The following is a 16529-nucleotide window of genomic DNA, read 5'->3' on the forward strand; positions in this document are numbered from 1 at the left end:
GAACAGAAAGTATTCTTCAAATTTTTGTTTCACATACTTGAGTAAACTAACTCTTGAAAGGTTGTAAAGAAGCTCTTTGACGAGAAAATTAAAATAATGGGTGATGGTATGGCTATGAAGAAAAGTTTCAACACACATTTTTAGTCAAAGTGGAAGACTGAGATGAACTTAGAAATCTAAAGAGGGGGATCCCTGGGTGGCGCAGCGGTTTGGCGCCTGCCTTTGGCCCAGGGCGCGATCCTGGAGACCCGGGATCGAATCCCACATCGGGCTCCCTGCATGGAGCCTGCTTCTCCCTCTGCCTGAGTCTCTGCCTCTCTCTCTCTCTCTCTCTCTCTCTCTCTCTCTCTCTGTGACTATCATAAATAAAAAAAAAAAAAAAAAAGGAAATCTAAAGAGGTCTCTTTGCCACTGTGAAGCAATGGAGTGTATGGCATCTGCTGAAATGTTTGACTAAGGCCTTTTATTTGAAATGAGCATTATGCTATTTCAGAGTTAATCTCTTAAGGATTTAAAACACGTGTAGAACTATCATAGATAAATCAGAACCAATGAGGCTTTTGTTAGAAAAACAATAACATGGGGCACCTAGGTAGCTCAGTTGATGGACTCATGATCTTAGGGTCATGAGTTTGAGCTCCACTTTGGGTGTAGAAAGCACTTAAATAAGTATTTAAAAAACAACAGTAATAGGTTTTTAAAGAGAGGAAGCCAGCAGCACTTCGGTGGTTCAGTCAGTTGAACATCCGACTCTTGATTTCAGCTCAGATCGTGAACTTAGGATTGTGAGATCTACCTAAGTGGGGCTCCACACTCAGCACAGTGTCTATAGCACAGTGTCTACTTGTCCCTCTCCGTCTCCCTTTGCCCCTCCCCCTGCTTGCAGATGCATCGCCGTGTGTGCTCACACCCTATCTCTCTCATAAATAAATAAATAAATAAATAAATTTTAGAGAGTGAAAGCCAGTTTTAGTCTTTTTTTTTTGTTTTTCTCATTATTTACATAAATGCAAATTGTTAGCCATTCAAAAAGAGTTGTTTGCAGGTGGATTCCCTATGAATCACTCTCTAATAAGACTCTCTTGCTATCCCTCACAAGTTATCACTATCTTGAGTTGTATATGTAAAATTCCCAAGCAAACAACCTATTTTTATTGTGTGTTCCCCAACTAAAACATGCATTATTTGCAAAATTAAAACAATTTATTTGAATTGCCTCACCCCTTTCTTATATTTGTTTTGGAAACATGTCTGCAATCACAGGTTGCATTGCTTGAACTATTTTAATTTTGCTTTTAGATATTAAACTTAAGGGATCTAGATTTCTTAAATTTACTGGGATATATGATTTTTCAGGATATCGCCCAAATAACTGTTAGTTGAACAGTGAGTTGAAGATACATCTTAAGTTAGTTATCTGCTAGGTTATTATGATGTATGTATATCTATGCCACTTTACATTCACGTAGAACTTTCCCATATATTTCATTTGTTTTTAACAACTACATGTTGTAAACAAATGGTCTCCCTAAAACAGTCATTAAGAGCCATAAGACTCGCTTGGGTATTCACCAGCTCATCTTTAGCATATCAGCCTCTCAGAGTTTATTTCATCCTTTAGAAAGGGGAAACAATACTAATATGCACCTCTAAGAATGGTTAGATGCAAATGAAGTGAGGTGCTGCGTAGGCCTTTATAGCCCATTACAGACCCTTATAGCACAGTTATAGAGATTAAGCAATTTGAAGAAAGTAGAGTGATACCGATTGTTTTAAGACATCGCCACTATATTATTGAAGAAAAAAAAGATCTATATCATATCTATCATATCTATATCTTTTGACTTTAGAAAGTCAAAAGACTTTAAGTTTGTGAACTATTTTCATTCATGTTTATGCATTCTTTTCAAATAATTACTAATGGCCATTGTGTGGGATGGGAATTGGGTTATATTGTGAGTTATAAGAACTAGATTTTTGTCTCGCCCTTCTTTTTTTAATCACTACTGGACTAAATATTTTTATTTACCTTTTCAATTGAAAAAATATATATCATTTTAAATCTTTTTCCATACTCATAGGTGTTGTTATAATTGACGACCATCCTGAAGTAACAGTAGTTGAAGATCCCCAGTCAAATTTGAATGATGACGGTTTTACTGAAGTGGTTTCCAAAAAACAACAAAAGCGTTTACAGGATGAAGAACGTCGAAAGAAGGAAGAACAAATCATACAGGTTTAGTGTTTTAGTTTGTTGCTAGTTATTGAGATTGTTGCCCAAAATATAATCTTTGAAATCCAGTGAACACAACTGCTATGATCAATAAATTGCAGACTCTTCACCTACAAAGGTTTTGTGATTATAATCTACATTAGTTCATTTATACTCATGGTATGAATCAAGGTCAGTTATTCTGTTTAAATCACCCCAAACACCCATTTTGCTAAACGGTGACACAGGATAAAACTAAGTAAAACACATAGATCATAGTGATAACATGCTCTAATAGATGAGAAGCCTCAAAAACAAACACTGTAAAAATCATACGTGAATGGTAATATTAAGTTGAATATAAGCCTTGAGACTAGGTATTTTTAGAATCATTCATTTGTGTATTCATTTACTTTATAAGGTAAAAATTGTACAGCATACACCCCAGCAACACCACAGATTAATGTTTCTGTGGCAAACATGAGTGAAGTCAATAAGTAGCTCTTCGTCAGATTGGATCAGATTTTGCTGCCGAATGAATTCATTGAAAAATTCCATAACTTGAATTTTAAAATTATGGAAGAGAGATTGTAGAACTGTTTATCAAGAATGTATAATAAATACTTACTTGTCTTTTTTTCCCCCTGTAGCATCCTTGCAGCCTTGACGTTTTTACTCTTATTAAGTGCCTATTTTGAAAAGTAAATGAGTTAAATTATTTGATCTTGTCAGAGACTGTGTTGGTGAACTATGCTTTTAGTTACATTATTGACAAAAATGGTTCCTACGAATTTTTTCAGGTCTGGAATAAAAAGAATGCAAATGAGAAAGGAAGAAGTCAGACTTCTAAGCTTCCTCCACGGTTTGCCAAAAAACAGGCTACGGGGACCCAGCAAGCACAGGCTCTGGCTCCAGCTCCAGCCTCGACTCCAGGTCTAGCCTCAGCCTCTGCCCCAGTGCCAGCCTCAGCCCCAGCTCCAGTCCTGACTTCAGCCCCAGCTCCACTCCCGAGCTCTGCCTCCACACCAGTTCCACCCTCCACCTCAGCTCCAGCCACAGTGTCTTCTTCAGCTCCAGCTCCAACCCCTATTCTTGCCTCAGCTTCATCCCCAGCTTCTGTGCCCATCCTCACCTCAGCCTCAATACCCATCCTTGCTTCAGCCCTAACCCCAACTTCAGCTTCAGCTCCAGCCCCCACCACCTCAGCCCCAGTAGCCCCCACCTCAGCCCCTGCCACCCCAGCCCCAATTCCAACCACAGCCCCGGCCCCTGCCTCCACCCTAGTCCCTGCCTCAGCTTCAGCCCCAGCCCTGGTCCCCATCCCTGCTCCAGCCCCCAGTGCACCAGCCCAGACTCAGGGACAGACTCATAAACCAGTCCAGAGTCAGCTACAGACTACAACACAGTCTTCAAAACAGCCACCACCTTCAATTAGACTACCTTCAGCTCAGACACCTAATGGCACAGAATACGTAGCCACAGGAAAGTCTATCCAGACTTCACAGTCACATGGCACAATTACAACTGAATTATGGGATAACAAGGTGGCCCCACCAGCTGTGCTGAATGACCTCTCAAAGAAATGTAAGTTCAACAGAGAAGAGAAGGAGGGGCTATGGCCTGAGATGTTGGGGTTTGTTTTTTTGATTGTATGCTCAGCATGGTTTTTTGTAGCCACTTCCTTTTTCTTAATAAGCAGTAATTTTTACTAGTTTCCTTCCTTAAAACCTTTGTTTTAAAACAAATGTGTTACACTTTTAATAGCATATTTTATGGGCACAATTTTTGCATTGATTAAAAAATACAGGTTTGTTGGGGTAAAAAATACAGGTTTGTTGGGGGCGGGGAACCTTATATTTATTTTGGTATTCAAAAATCTGAGTGTATTGTGAAAACCTTTGTTTTTTTGTCTAGCTGCCATTAAAGGAAAAGATAAAGTACTTAGGATTATTAGCCTCTAAATTTTAATGGTTGCATTTGCAATGACTCCTTCTTTCCAGTAGGTCCCATTAGTCCACCACAGCCACCCTCAGTCAGCGCGTGGAGTAAGCCCCTAACATCGTTTGGATCGGCTGCTTCATCAGAGGTAGGAGTAGATGTCATAATGGCCTTAGCAGAGTTAGTGGAGCAGAGTTACCTTAAAACAGTTTTTCAAACTGGAATGTGCATCCCAGTCACTCGGACAGCTTAGTAAAATAGATTGCTGAGATTCATGCTCAAAGTTTCTGTTTCATTCGGTCTAATTGAAACCTGAGTACATTTCCAACAAGTTCCCAGGTAATATTATTGCTGCTGGATCCCTATATATAAGTTGCTTCTCACCTTTAGACATCCTAAGCTTAACATTTTTAAATTGAAGTCTCAATAAAAGTGCTTGTGATACAGAGAATATGAGTGCAGTGATTAGTTTTTCAAGTTTTCTACCATATTTTTAGCCTGAAAATTAGGTAATAAAATTACTTAGAAGCAGAGTTTACAGGAAATTCTAACATAATTTCTTGAATGTGCAGTTTTGGTAAATGAGAACTTAGGTTAGCAGTTTTTCACTTACTTATTGAACAAAAATTTCTTGAGCACTTGTGATCTTCCAGGCAGTGTTCTAAACTGTGGATTTACAGAACAGGGAAAGAGTGTGACAGAAAGGACAAAAAGCCCTGCACTTTGGGGGCTCCCATTGTAGATGGAGGTGGGACCAATAATACATACTATAGAGTATGCTAAATGGTGATCAGTGCTGAGGAGAAAAGCAAAGTAGGGAGGGTACATAAGAAATTTCTCAAGGGATCTGGAGACAACTTAATGATAATTTTGTTCAATGATAATAAATGTTAGATACGCTAAGTAGACTCACAAAGATTGATAGTATGGTCTAAGTGTTACTACCCTTCATTGTATTATATATATTTTATACACCATTTTTATTTCAAAGCATATGATATTCTTCCTAAAACTACCATTCTCTAATAGTTCTATTAATTGTCCATCTGTTTTTGCATTTCATTGGACTATTTATAAGTTAATTCTTCCTGGGGGATCCGTGGGTGGCGCAGCGGTTTGGCGCCTGCCTTTGACCCAGGGCGCGATCCTGGAGACCCGGGATCGAATCCCACGTCAGGCTCCCGGTGCATGGAGCCTGCTTCTCCCTCTGCCTGTGTCTCTGCCTCTCTCTCTCTCTCTCTCTCGTTGACTATCAAAGATTAAAAAAAAAAAATTAAAAAAAAAATAAGTTAATTCTTTCTGTACATAAAATCAGTAGCTTTCAGTGATTAATTACTGCACTGTTTCACTTTTATACTACTAACTGTATATTTAAATTGACTAGAATTTCAGCATTGACTGAAGCAAATAGAGATTCTTATTCTAAGTCATATCAATAATGTTTGCCTGTATTTGAAAGAGAATATTCAGATATTAATAATAAATCTAAAGAGCATGACTTGTTCTTATTGTTGACATTGTTACACTGATAAATATAATCGTAACCTCATACAGTAATTGATACCTTAAGTTCAGGGCTACCGAAACTGATAGGAACTATGATTGGATTGTAAGACTGGTGCCTGAAGTTGAACTTTGTCCTGAGTTTTATCCATTTTTTCTAAAAATGTTAAGTATTGTTATAAACATCCTCTGACTTATAAAACCCTGTTTTTTCTAGCCTTCTGCATGTTCACCTTCTACCACTGCTCTTAATACCTGCCATATTCCAGCCTCAGTAGCCTTTTTTTCAGTCTTAACCTTTACACTAGGTGTTTGCTCTGCCAGGAACACTTCCCGCTGCTTTTGTCTTTTTTTTTTTTTTTTTTAAGACTATTTATTTGAGAGAGAGGAGGGTGAGAGGACAGGGAGAGTTTGGGCAGTCTCCCCACGGAGCAGGGAGCCCACCACAGGGCTTGACCCGTGGGATCGTGACCTGAGCTAAAGGCAGACATTTAATCAACTGAGCCACCCAGGTGCCCTGATTTTTGGTCTTGTAGATTGAGTTACAGTGTGACCTCCTCAGGGTCTTTTTCTGTCTACCAATCTAAAGTGGCTTAACCATATTTTGATTTTTGCATATCTCTCATCTGATTTTCTAGTTGTTCATTTTCTCCATTCACTATATAATGCAAGTTCTGTAAGTTAGATTCTTGGTGTCTATCTTGGTCAGTGCCTAGCACAAAGAAGATGCCATAGAAATTAGCAGTTTAATTGGATTCCTAAGGTGCGTGCACTTTATTACCAATTACAGAGTATTTTAATGGACATTATTTCATTTTATTTCCAAGTATACTTTTTAAAAGTAGGTGACACTAGTGTTGCTATCTTTCTTCTCTCCATTATTCATTCATCTGGTTATTTGTTGCTAGTGCTATCTTTGTGTGTTTGTTGCTTTAAATTTATTTTAAAGGAGCAAATAACTTGCTGCTGTAATTTGCTCACAGCAAAACTCATGACACTTAAAAGCCAGGACTTTGAAAAACTGAAGTCTGGGGGCACCTTGGTGGGTCAGTCAGTTGAGCATTTAACTCTTAATTTCAGCTCAAGTCATGATCTCAGTGTTTTGAGATAGAACCCTTTGCTGGACTCCAGGCTCAGCATAGAGTCTGCTTCTCTCTTTAGCCCTCTCCCCCACCCTTCCACCCCCGCTCCTGCCTTTTTGCATGCATAGTTTCTCTCGCTCTCAAATAAATCTTTAAAAATAAACAAGTAACAACCAAAGTCTTATCCTGGTTTTCATTTTATTGCTTTTTAATACAGATCAATTGTAGCTAAAGGAAAGTTTTCAAAACACGATCAGTGTCAGTTAATACATAGATTACTTCAAACTTCCTTCCATTGTACTTTTGAAATGCATGCTTCTACATACATCATTCAGTCACATTTGACTGTTTTGATAAGGAAGTTTTAAAATACTATCTTTCTAGGGAACAAAGAATGGTCAAGAAAGCGGAGTTGAAATTGGAATTGACACAATTCAGTTTGGTGCTCCAGCCTCAAATGGGAATGAAAATGAAATTGTGCCTGTACTTTCGGAAAAAACTACTGACAAGATACCCGAACCTAAAGAACAACGGCAGAAGCAGCCACGGGCAGGCCCTATCAAAGCCCAGAAGGTAAATATAATTGATATTCTAGATAGAACTGTATGAAAGCCACTAATACTTATGGGAGAACTAGTAATGGTGTTGAAGTTGAATTTAATTTTCAATAAATCTCTTTGATCATGATACATTTTTGTCATAAACACTGGATTTTTAGCTTCCAGATTTGAGTCCAGTAGAAAATAAGGAACACAAACCAGGTCCTATTGGAAAAGAGCGTTCATTGAAAAATAGAAAAGTAAAAGATGCCCAACAGGTGGAGCCAGAAGGACAAGAGAAACCAAGCCCAGCTACAGTCAGAAGTACAGATTCTGTAACAACAAAGGAAACCAAAACAGTTTCAGAAATGTCTACTGAAATAGGAGCAATGATTTCGGTATCATCCACAGAATACGGCGCTAATGTGAAGGTAGGCAACATGCCCCAGCCACCAGCTCATTGGTGCAAACCATGTGGGGAAAACAGCACCAGTACTCGTTTTTTCTGTTGTTCTTTTTCTTTTATTTTGGCTTGAGGCATACAATTCTGTAAACTATATGGGTTATTATATCTGCAGATAATATTTTATTCCATCATATGCATTTGTGATCTGAAGAAATTTCTAAGTAAATGATTTCTTTATGTGGAAATTTACTCTTAATTCTGGACAGTTAAATGGTTCAAAGTGAAAAATATGTACATAGAATGTTTTTCACTGGGTTTACAGGCTTTGAAAGGATTGCACTATATTTTTATTTTATTAAGAGTTATAGTGGAGCCTTATCTTGCCCACTAGTAAGATTTTCAAGACAGAAACTAAGTCAAATTAAATTTTTAGTAACTCCAAAATAGCCAGTTTTCTTTCCCGATTGGAATAGATCACTGTTTTATTGATTGAGCACCAGAGGAAGTAACTTGCATTTAGGAACCACATTGAAAGGTGCATATCTTTAAAAATACTCATTAAGACAAGATACAAAGATACACTGAATGATTTCTGAATGATTTATATGTACTAACATTTATGGGAATAGCAAAATTTATATCTGCCATTTTGTGTTCACTCTGGTACATATTAAGAAAGGTAAGTGGAAACTTTCATGTTATTTGAATATTTTTGTCTTTTTAATTGCTATACAATCAATATATGTAAATAAAAAACTTAAGATCTACCTCTACCATATTTAAAGAAGAGATTCATGATGATAAACAAGTTTATCCTAAAACCTAATTGCAACAACAAAGATCTTGACATTCATTTATCTATGTTGTTTTTTGAAGAGCATGAAAAATCAGTGTTTGGAAATAAGCTATAGATTATGAGAACGACACAGAAATAGTACTGTTGGCAACCTCCTAGTACTGTGAAGTGTATTTAAGTTTAAAAAAAAAAACTTTTAATTGGAAGTATAGTTGACATAAGAGAGCAATGCATTTGAAAAAAATGTACAGGACCTCAGCTGTAGTTGAAATGTACCACTTCAGTAGTGAGTCCATGTTTGTTTTATCACAATATTGTCTCTAAGATTTGAGTCTTAAGAGATGCTCTCCTCTCCTGCTTTCCTCCAAAACAACTTTATAACTGTTAGGCTGCCATTAGAAAGTGAGTCATTAATTTAGTTTACAGTGTATTTTTTTCTATTACTACTCCACAGGAGTCTGTAACAGACTATACTACACCTTCTTCTTCTCTGCCTAACACTGTGGCTACTAATAATGCAAAGATGGAGGATACTTTGGTTAATAATGTAAGTAATCAACCTCAGATGTGGAAAGTATGCTTAGGAACCTGGCTATTCTCTAATATGTACTGTGTGACCAGTATTTAATTCTTCTCTGGGAAAGGGTTGTAGTAAATTTGCACTAATTTTGGAGCACTAATACTTAACAAAAATAGGCAACACTTAGGCTCAGTTTCATAAGTACTAATCCTATTAACCTGGTTTCGTTAAGAATTTTTATTCCTCCCTCCCACATTCTTCAGGTTCAGTAATTTATTTTGTTGGCATTGGTGTTCTTAAATGAAAACTTTTTACAATGCGGTAAAAAGTCACTCAACAAAGAGTGTTACCAAGTTTCTTTTTGAACTTAAAAAAAAATCTTTCTGTACCTTAGCAACATGCCTGTTGTGAAGATTGAGCTGAAATGTATATATAAGCACTTCAGACTCTTAAATGCTGTGTTAAAAAGTGATAGTAAGTCATGTAAATTTGGCTGTAGTTTTCCAGAATGTCCATGTTATAATTAAAGATTATGTTAAGGCAGTACAGTCCATCATTTTGCCTTGTTCATTGGCTGACAAAAAATTGTAAACCCAGACAAGTTAGGTAACCCTCTGTAGAAGACCACTTTAGAAGTTACATGGATGGCCCTTGTTCTGGAGATGTAGAAATTTGCGCAGCTGCTCCCTGTTTTAAATATAGCTTTCTATATCATTTTGAGAAGAAGAATTTTATGTCTTACAGCATTTTTCTTATGCTATCTATGCTTCCTTCTAGCATCGAGTATAGAATTGTAGAGATGTGAGATGCTTTTAGGGTAGTTAAATCCAACTTTGTTGTCAGGCTGTAGGATGGAAGAAAAGAGAGAAAAGCAAGTGTACAGTTTCTCTTTGTGGTGGGAGAGCTTTGTAGGAGCCAATTCATAGAATTTCTCTAGCTTTCAGATGTAGTAGAATTTCACTCAATGTGCCAAATCCTTTTCCCCTGACCTTTTGGAGGAAATCCTAAAATTATTTAGCTTCCTGTAAGAAGTAATGGGAAATTAGGAAGGGTAAAAAAGACTCCCTGTCAATGATCAGGGAGTCCGTGCCACTCTATGTCAATTATCAAATGCTGAATCAGTAATGCATCAATAAAGTTTAATTTTACCTGTGTCTTCTCATTTAAAAAATATAGTATTTCTTAGGTGTCACTTTTTCAAGAAAGTATACGGTGCTCTATGCCAAATTACTCTCTAAATGTGATTTATGAAATACAAATAAGGAAAAATCATTATTCTCAGTACCCTTAAATGTGATTGAAAATATCCATATGAGTGTTTTAATGGTTTCTGTGTGATCTAATTAAAATGTAATATAACTTATGCATGCAGGATAACTGAAGGGGAGAGACCATTCTTGTATCTAAGCAAATAGTCTGCATTTAATTTTTAGCTGTGTCTCCAGAGCATGTTTGAAAACAGGAACATCCAGTTTGGGTCAGGGAACATTATAAATGGTCATCAGTTTGAAATGATTTCACAGTGGTGTGTATTTGTGCCAAGTGTGGTGTTGATTCTGAACTAACTAATGTAGTGTTAAAAACAAATGTCACACATGGGAAAAATTTTCGACCTTTTGAAAGGTTTCTTTTTTATCCTTAGTGTGGTTGATGGTTCCGTTTTATGCATAGATTTTTTTTGTCTTTTGAAAAAACTTCTTGATTACGGCTTATATCCCTCATCAAAGTTTAATCTACTCTTTAAGGATCTTCATTTGGCTATTTATTGCTTAGTGTTACCTATTATTACAATCATTTTGAATCTTGAGTATCTTGAAGATTTAAATGCTGGTGGTGTTTTTGAATATTCATATATAATCTCTGTTAAGTAGTCCATATATTATCAATCTGTGTTAGATACTCCATAGTACCACAAAGTGATTATCATATAACCTCCAAGCATCTCATTTTATCTAACTAAGAATAACTAAGTGAACCATTAGAATCAGTCATACAATAGTACATAATAAAATTTCAAGATCCAGAGACTTAGAGGGAAAAACGAAATCTGAGTATCTTAATATCTTCATGTTTTTAAAAATATTCTCCATAATCATGTTATAACTACCAGGAAGCAGTTTGTTTAGTGTAACAGGGTGGTGCGATATTCCATACTTCCCTCCCGATTTTACTTCTGTTCTTTAGTCTAGTTATAAGAATGTTGGCTATATTGCAGGAAAGAGATTAATTTCTAATATTTGCAGTATTGTGTCAAATGCTTCTGATAGAATCTTAAAGGTGGAAATTGTATTCCTTAGAGCTTTGCTACACCGTGTATGGTCCATGGACCAGCAGTATCAGCATCACTTGGGAACTCATTTGAAATGCAGAATTTCAGGCCTTATCCCCCATACCAACTGACCAGAATCTGCACTTTAATAACATCCCAGGTGACTGTTATACACATTAAAATATATGAGGCAGTGCCTTCAAGTATATACCTTATATTTGGGACAGATTCTTCTTCTGTAATTATATGCATAAAAAAGCAGGTAGTATTTCTCTAAGATATCCAAAATTATCAATTAGTGCAGACACAATGTAATTCTAAGTAATCAAATATTCCTTTGGGCTCTGATGAAAAAATACCCCTAGACCAGTACAATCAGTGTTGTCTGTAGTGGGGCTTTTGTAGCAGACTTAGTTAGATTATGATATGTGTTGCCTACCTTTTCAGGTGCCCCTGCCCAACACCCTCCCCCTCCCTAAGAGGGAGACTATACAACAGAGCTCCAGCCTAACTTCAGCTCCTCCCACTACTTTCAGCCTCACCTTCAAGGTATGTACAACATCCTTCTCTAAAAGTCCTTGATGATTGCATGCAAGGGGGCATAAGTTAAAAATACTCTTTTGGTATTTTTACTCGTTTTGTATGGTAAGCAACAATACTAAGCTGAGGAAATAGAGTTATGTCAAATTATATCTTAACATTTTATTAACTTCTAATACCATTTTAAAGGGAGGCCTGTTACACTTGTGAATTTTATCTTAAAAATATAGGAAAGCACTTATATTTCATGTTTATACTGAGTCCTTCTTAGAGACCTTAAGTTTTGGATATATTAGTTGTATACAAAACAAACCAACTGGCACGGTGTCTTGCATGTTTTTTTCTTATCCTATGGTCCCATAATGATAAGACTGCTAATTTTCTGTCTTTCTTGTAAGTTGTGTGAATTAAATGAATGCTTTGTAATAATTAGAATATTTTATGAAGGGAAGCCCGGGTGGCTCAGCAGTTTAGCGCAGCCTTCAGCACAGGCAGGGCCTGATCCTGGAGACCCAGGATCGAGTCCCACATCAGGCTCCCTGCATGGAGCCTGCTTCTCACTCTGCCTGTGTCTCTGCCTCTTCTCTCTCTGTGTCTCTCATGAATAAATAAATAAAATCTTTTTTTTTTTAAAGGAATATTTTATGAAGATAACCTTGATTGATTAATGGAGGTCATTTTGATCTGATTTTTTGGACAATTTTGTAATAAAAGGGCAAAAGAGATTATAGACAACATGTGTTTTTTATATCAAGAGATGCATGTAGGCTTTTTCCCCCCTCCTCTTGTGTTTATAATATTGAGCTGTATTATGCTTTTTTAAGTTGGGTTATTTGAGAGAATTTTAAATCTGTTGTTCACCTCCAGATTAGTCGGTGGTTAACAAAAATGGCATGAAATTTAGTGAATTTCTTTTTTTAAGTGCATAGATTTATCCCATTGGTGATGTTTGTTCAGTTTTATAATCTGGGCAAGTATTTAACCTTTATTAGCAGGACTTCCTAATGCTGCATTGGTTGACAGTGAATCTTTGAACGTTCACTTCTAGAAGTTTGAAAGTAAAATTTTATGAGACAACCACTTGTACTTTGTGTCAGGCCCAGTCGTTGCCCACTCCTTAGTCTCCTCCCAGTTCCTGTTCGATCTTTCTGGTTTTCCCATGGGAGTGACTGTCTCAGTCCGTGTTTCATACTGTCTTATGTGTGGTTTTGACTATATGCTAGTCAAGGCTAGTCCAGTTTCACATAAGCAAATAGAATATCATAAATTATTCTTTAGGCCAGCTGTTAATTCTTCAGAGAACCCATTCAGCCTTGCCTAATGTTTTTAACATTCCAAGAAGAACTATATACATTTAGAATTAAGGTGAATTTAAATTAAATTTCATTAGCATAAAAATTTCTCTAATTTCTTCACTTTTTATATTTCTCTGACATCTCTCTACTTGGATAATATATAAAGTATAGAAAAGTTTTATTGGGTGGATTTTATTGACAAGCGTATTTGTCAAGTAGAAGATTAGGTATAATTAAATAGTAGTACTTGTTTCTTTGATTTTCCAAAAATAGAGAATCGAAATTTCCTTGTTGCTAAAGAAATGAAATGAAGCCAAATGTGTGTGGCCTGTATATTTACAAGTTTGATTAGCTATAATTGACGTGTTCCCAATACAATAGAATTAGTGTAAAAGGCATTGTGTGCTCTATAAAACTGCTCTAAACCATAGAATCTCAGACAATACAAGCAAATTGCATTTTCTCTAACTCCCCCCCCCCCCCCGCAAGACTCTTATTTTAAAATAAAACACATTTGAAAGTAGCAAGGTGATTATGAGAAGACTCAAGCAATCATAAAAACATCCCAATGTTTTGGTATTACAGTGATGGTATTAGTCATCTAAGAAAAAGTTAGATTATATGTACTATGTGTTTTAACAAGAAAGCAGGGAAGATATGTAATTATTTCTCATTCTTAAAATTAAACTAAGGTGAAAAATTTTACAGTTGGTGCTTCAAGGACTGACAGCTTCCTAACTATGGCATTAAAGATTGTTACTGGATTTTTTTTGCAGCTGAATTTTATAGTTTACCTTGGGTTTGTTTTCCTGTTTTTAACTAGTAGAATCTAAAAACTTGAAAGTCTATGTATCTGTTCACTTCCTGTTGAGGATCTACATCTGTGCTTGCCAGTTTAGGATCCACTAGCCACGTGTAGTTAGTAAGTGCTTAAATGTGGCTAATCTAAGTTGAAGTATGCGCTGTAAGTGTGTAAAAATACAATAGACACTGGATCTGAAATGTTAATGTTTAAAGTTAAAACATGTCAACTTTTGTGTTGATTACAGGTTTAAGTTATATTGTAAATAAAAATTGGGTTAAAAATGCTATCAAGTTAGTATTACCTCTTTATTTTTTAAAATGTGGCTATTAGAAAATTTAAAATTATAATACGACTTGCATTTATATGTCTTTTGAATAGCACTGGTCTAGATAGATCTGTTTCTATATTTTTAAAAAGATTTCATTGTCTTGGAAAGAGAAGGGGAGGGGCGCACAAGCTGGGAGCAGAGGGGGCACAAGGAGGGGGAGAATCTCCAGCAGACTGAGCTGAGCGCAGAGCTCAGTATAGGGCTCTGTCCAACAACCCTGAGATCATGACCGGAGTCAAGACAAAGAGTTGGGTGCTTAACTGACTGAGGCACCCAGGCACCTCAATCTGTTTCTGCATTTTAAAAAACGAGGACACTGTAGCTAAAACCTGTTAGCCACAAGTACAAATGGCAATAGTCAGTATCTGAAATGCTTGATGAAATCTGGATGTAGAACAAGACATATTTCTTCTGCACCCAAGCCTAAAACCTATCTGGTTACTTTGCCATTTAAAACACTGAATATAAAACAGTACCTGATGTTTGCTTGAGAAATGCTACCTTATAGAGGTACCTGATATTTGCTTGAGAACTGCTACCTTATAGAGAGAGAATGGAAGGAATGAGTATTTATGGAGGGCCTTTTAGTGCCCTTCCCCCTGGAGTCAGGGCCTTTGGTTAGTCCTAAAGAGGCATGACCTTCCTGTTTCCTTACTCACCACAAGGGTACAGGAGCACTGACTTTATATTTTGCTAACTTCTTTGCCAGAGCTGTCAACAAGCTCTCTTTAGAGACATAGTTCACTGCCTCCCAATTAGAATAAGGGAACAAAGAAAGATAAACGGCAAAGTGAAAGGTTGGAAAGCCTTAGGAATCCTAATCTTGTCTTTTTTGCAGTGTTTTGAAAGCTTATATTTGGAGTTGAGATATATACACACACGTATGTATGTTTGTGTATGTATATATTGTGTTACAGGTTTTTTGGTGTGTTTTGGGGTTTTTTTGGTTTTTTTTTTGTTTTTTGTTTGTTTTGTTTTGCTTTAAGACAATGTCCATTTTATTGCAGATGGAGTCTGCACGTAAGGCATGGGAGAATTCTCCAAATGTAAGGGAGAAGGGATCGCCAGTAACTTCCACAGCACCTCCAATTGCAAGTGGAGTCAGCAGTAGTGCCAGCGGACCAAGCACTGCTAACTACAACTCATTCTCAAGCGCATCAATGCCTCAGATTCCTGTTGCTTCAGTCACTCCCACAACATCACTATCAGGTAGAAGGTTTTGGTACCTTTCCTTTAAATATCTTATTTAAAATTTCTTATGATCTTTTCCTGTTTACTATCCCCCCCAAACTTACTATTTATAAAATGTATAAGACTTCACAAGGTCTAATTATCAGCTATTTTGTAGTAAGCTCTTGCTATTCTTATGCCTTCCCCTCTCTTAGCCCTCTCCTAATTTTAAACAAATAGTTTTTGATGGCTTATTAAAATTTTGCTTGCTGGACCTTCTGCCCACCCCTATGCCCTGCCCTTTGTGTCATGCTCCTCTCCCCATTATAGATATTAATAAGTAGTTGGTGAAAAGATGTTTATTCATCTAAATTTTTCTGTAGAATTCATCTTTTTATTTTTATTTTTTTTAACTCTTATACAGCTAATTAGTCGAACTCAAATAAAACAGAATGACACAGGTTGTAAATTTTTGTGGTCTGTATCTAATTTGAGGGAGCTATTGACTTAAATCTATTGGGATGACATATATTTTCTAGTGAAGGGTTAGGGATAGAGAATTTCCAGTTTCTTATTTGAGTAGATATTTATTGGGTTTTTGTTTGTTTTTAAAGGAAATCCATCAACATCCCAGGTTAGAAAGTGCTTTTCTTCCTTAAATATTTCACTAACGTATAATCCTTTCATTAAACTATACCTCATTTGGGGGCTTTACGGTTTTTAAATAATTACATTTCTAAAATGGTTGACTCTAGGAAAGTACACCCTTTTACCATATGTATAACAATGTTTCTTCTGTTGAAAACAAATTTCCGGGGCAGCCCCTGTGGCGCAGAGGTTTAGCGCCGCCTGCAGCCCAGGGCGTGATCCTGGAGACCCTGGATCAAGTCCCACGTCAAGCTCTCTGTATGGTGCCTGCTTCTCCCTCTGCCTGTGTCTCTGCCCCTCTCTCTCTCTCTCTCTCTCTCTCTCTCTCTCTCTCTCTCTCTCTATGAATAAATAAATAAAATTAAAAAAAAAAACAAATTTCCTTTCAAATTTTCCCAATATTCTCTAATATTTAGAAAGCAGCAGGAGCTGCTTTCCAACAGATAACGAGATCTATCCAGGACAGATTTTACCTTCT

At 36.6% G+C, this 16529-nt stretch overlaps 1 protein-coding gene across 14 annotated transcripts in view; it reads left to right on the plus strand.

Moving 5' to 3' along the window:
• Window positions 1–16529, plus strand: part of PRRC2C (proline rich coiled-coil 2C) — a 99844-nt gene that overhangs the window by 67896 nt on the left and 15419 nt on the right. For 10 of the 14 annotated variants that reach the window (XM_077901631.1, XM_077901629.1, XM_077901635.1 and 7 more), the window contains exons 18-25: window positions 2082–2236; window positions 3013–3796; window positions 4213–4298; window positions 7120–7308; window positions 7454–7705; window positions 8931–9023; window positions 11713–11814; window positions 15241–15442. In XM_077901631.1, the coding sequence (XP_077757757.1) occupies window positions 2082–2236; window positions 3013–3796; window positions 4213–4298; window positions 7120–7308; window positions 7454–7705; window positions 8931–9023; window positions 11713–11814; window positions 15241–15442 (1863 nt within the window). The remainder of the gene's footprint in view (window positions 1–2081; window positions 2237–3012; window positions 3797–4212; window positions 4299–7119; window positions 7309–7453; window positions 7706–8930; window positions 9024–11712; window positions 11815–15240; window positions 15443–16529) is intronic. The other 4 variants (XM_077901628.1, XM_077901634.1, XM_077901633.1 and 1 more) reach the window with 4 other exon arrangements.

Source organism: Canis aureus, chromosome 6, assembly GCF_053574225.1.
Source record: "Canis aureus isolate CA01 chromosome 6, VMU_Caureus_v.1.0, whole genome shotgun sequence".
Classification (NCBI taxonomy): Eukaryota; Metazoa; Chordata; class Mammalia; order Carnivora; family Canidae; genus Canis; species Canis aureus.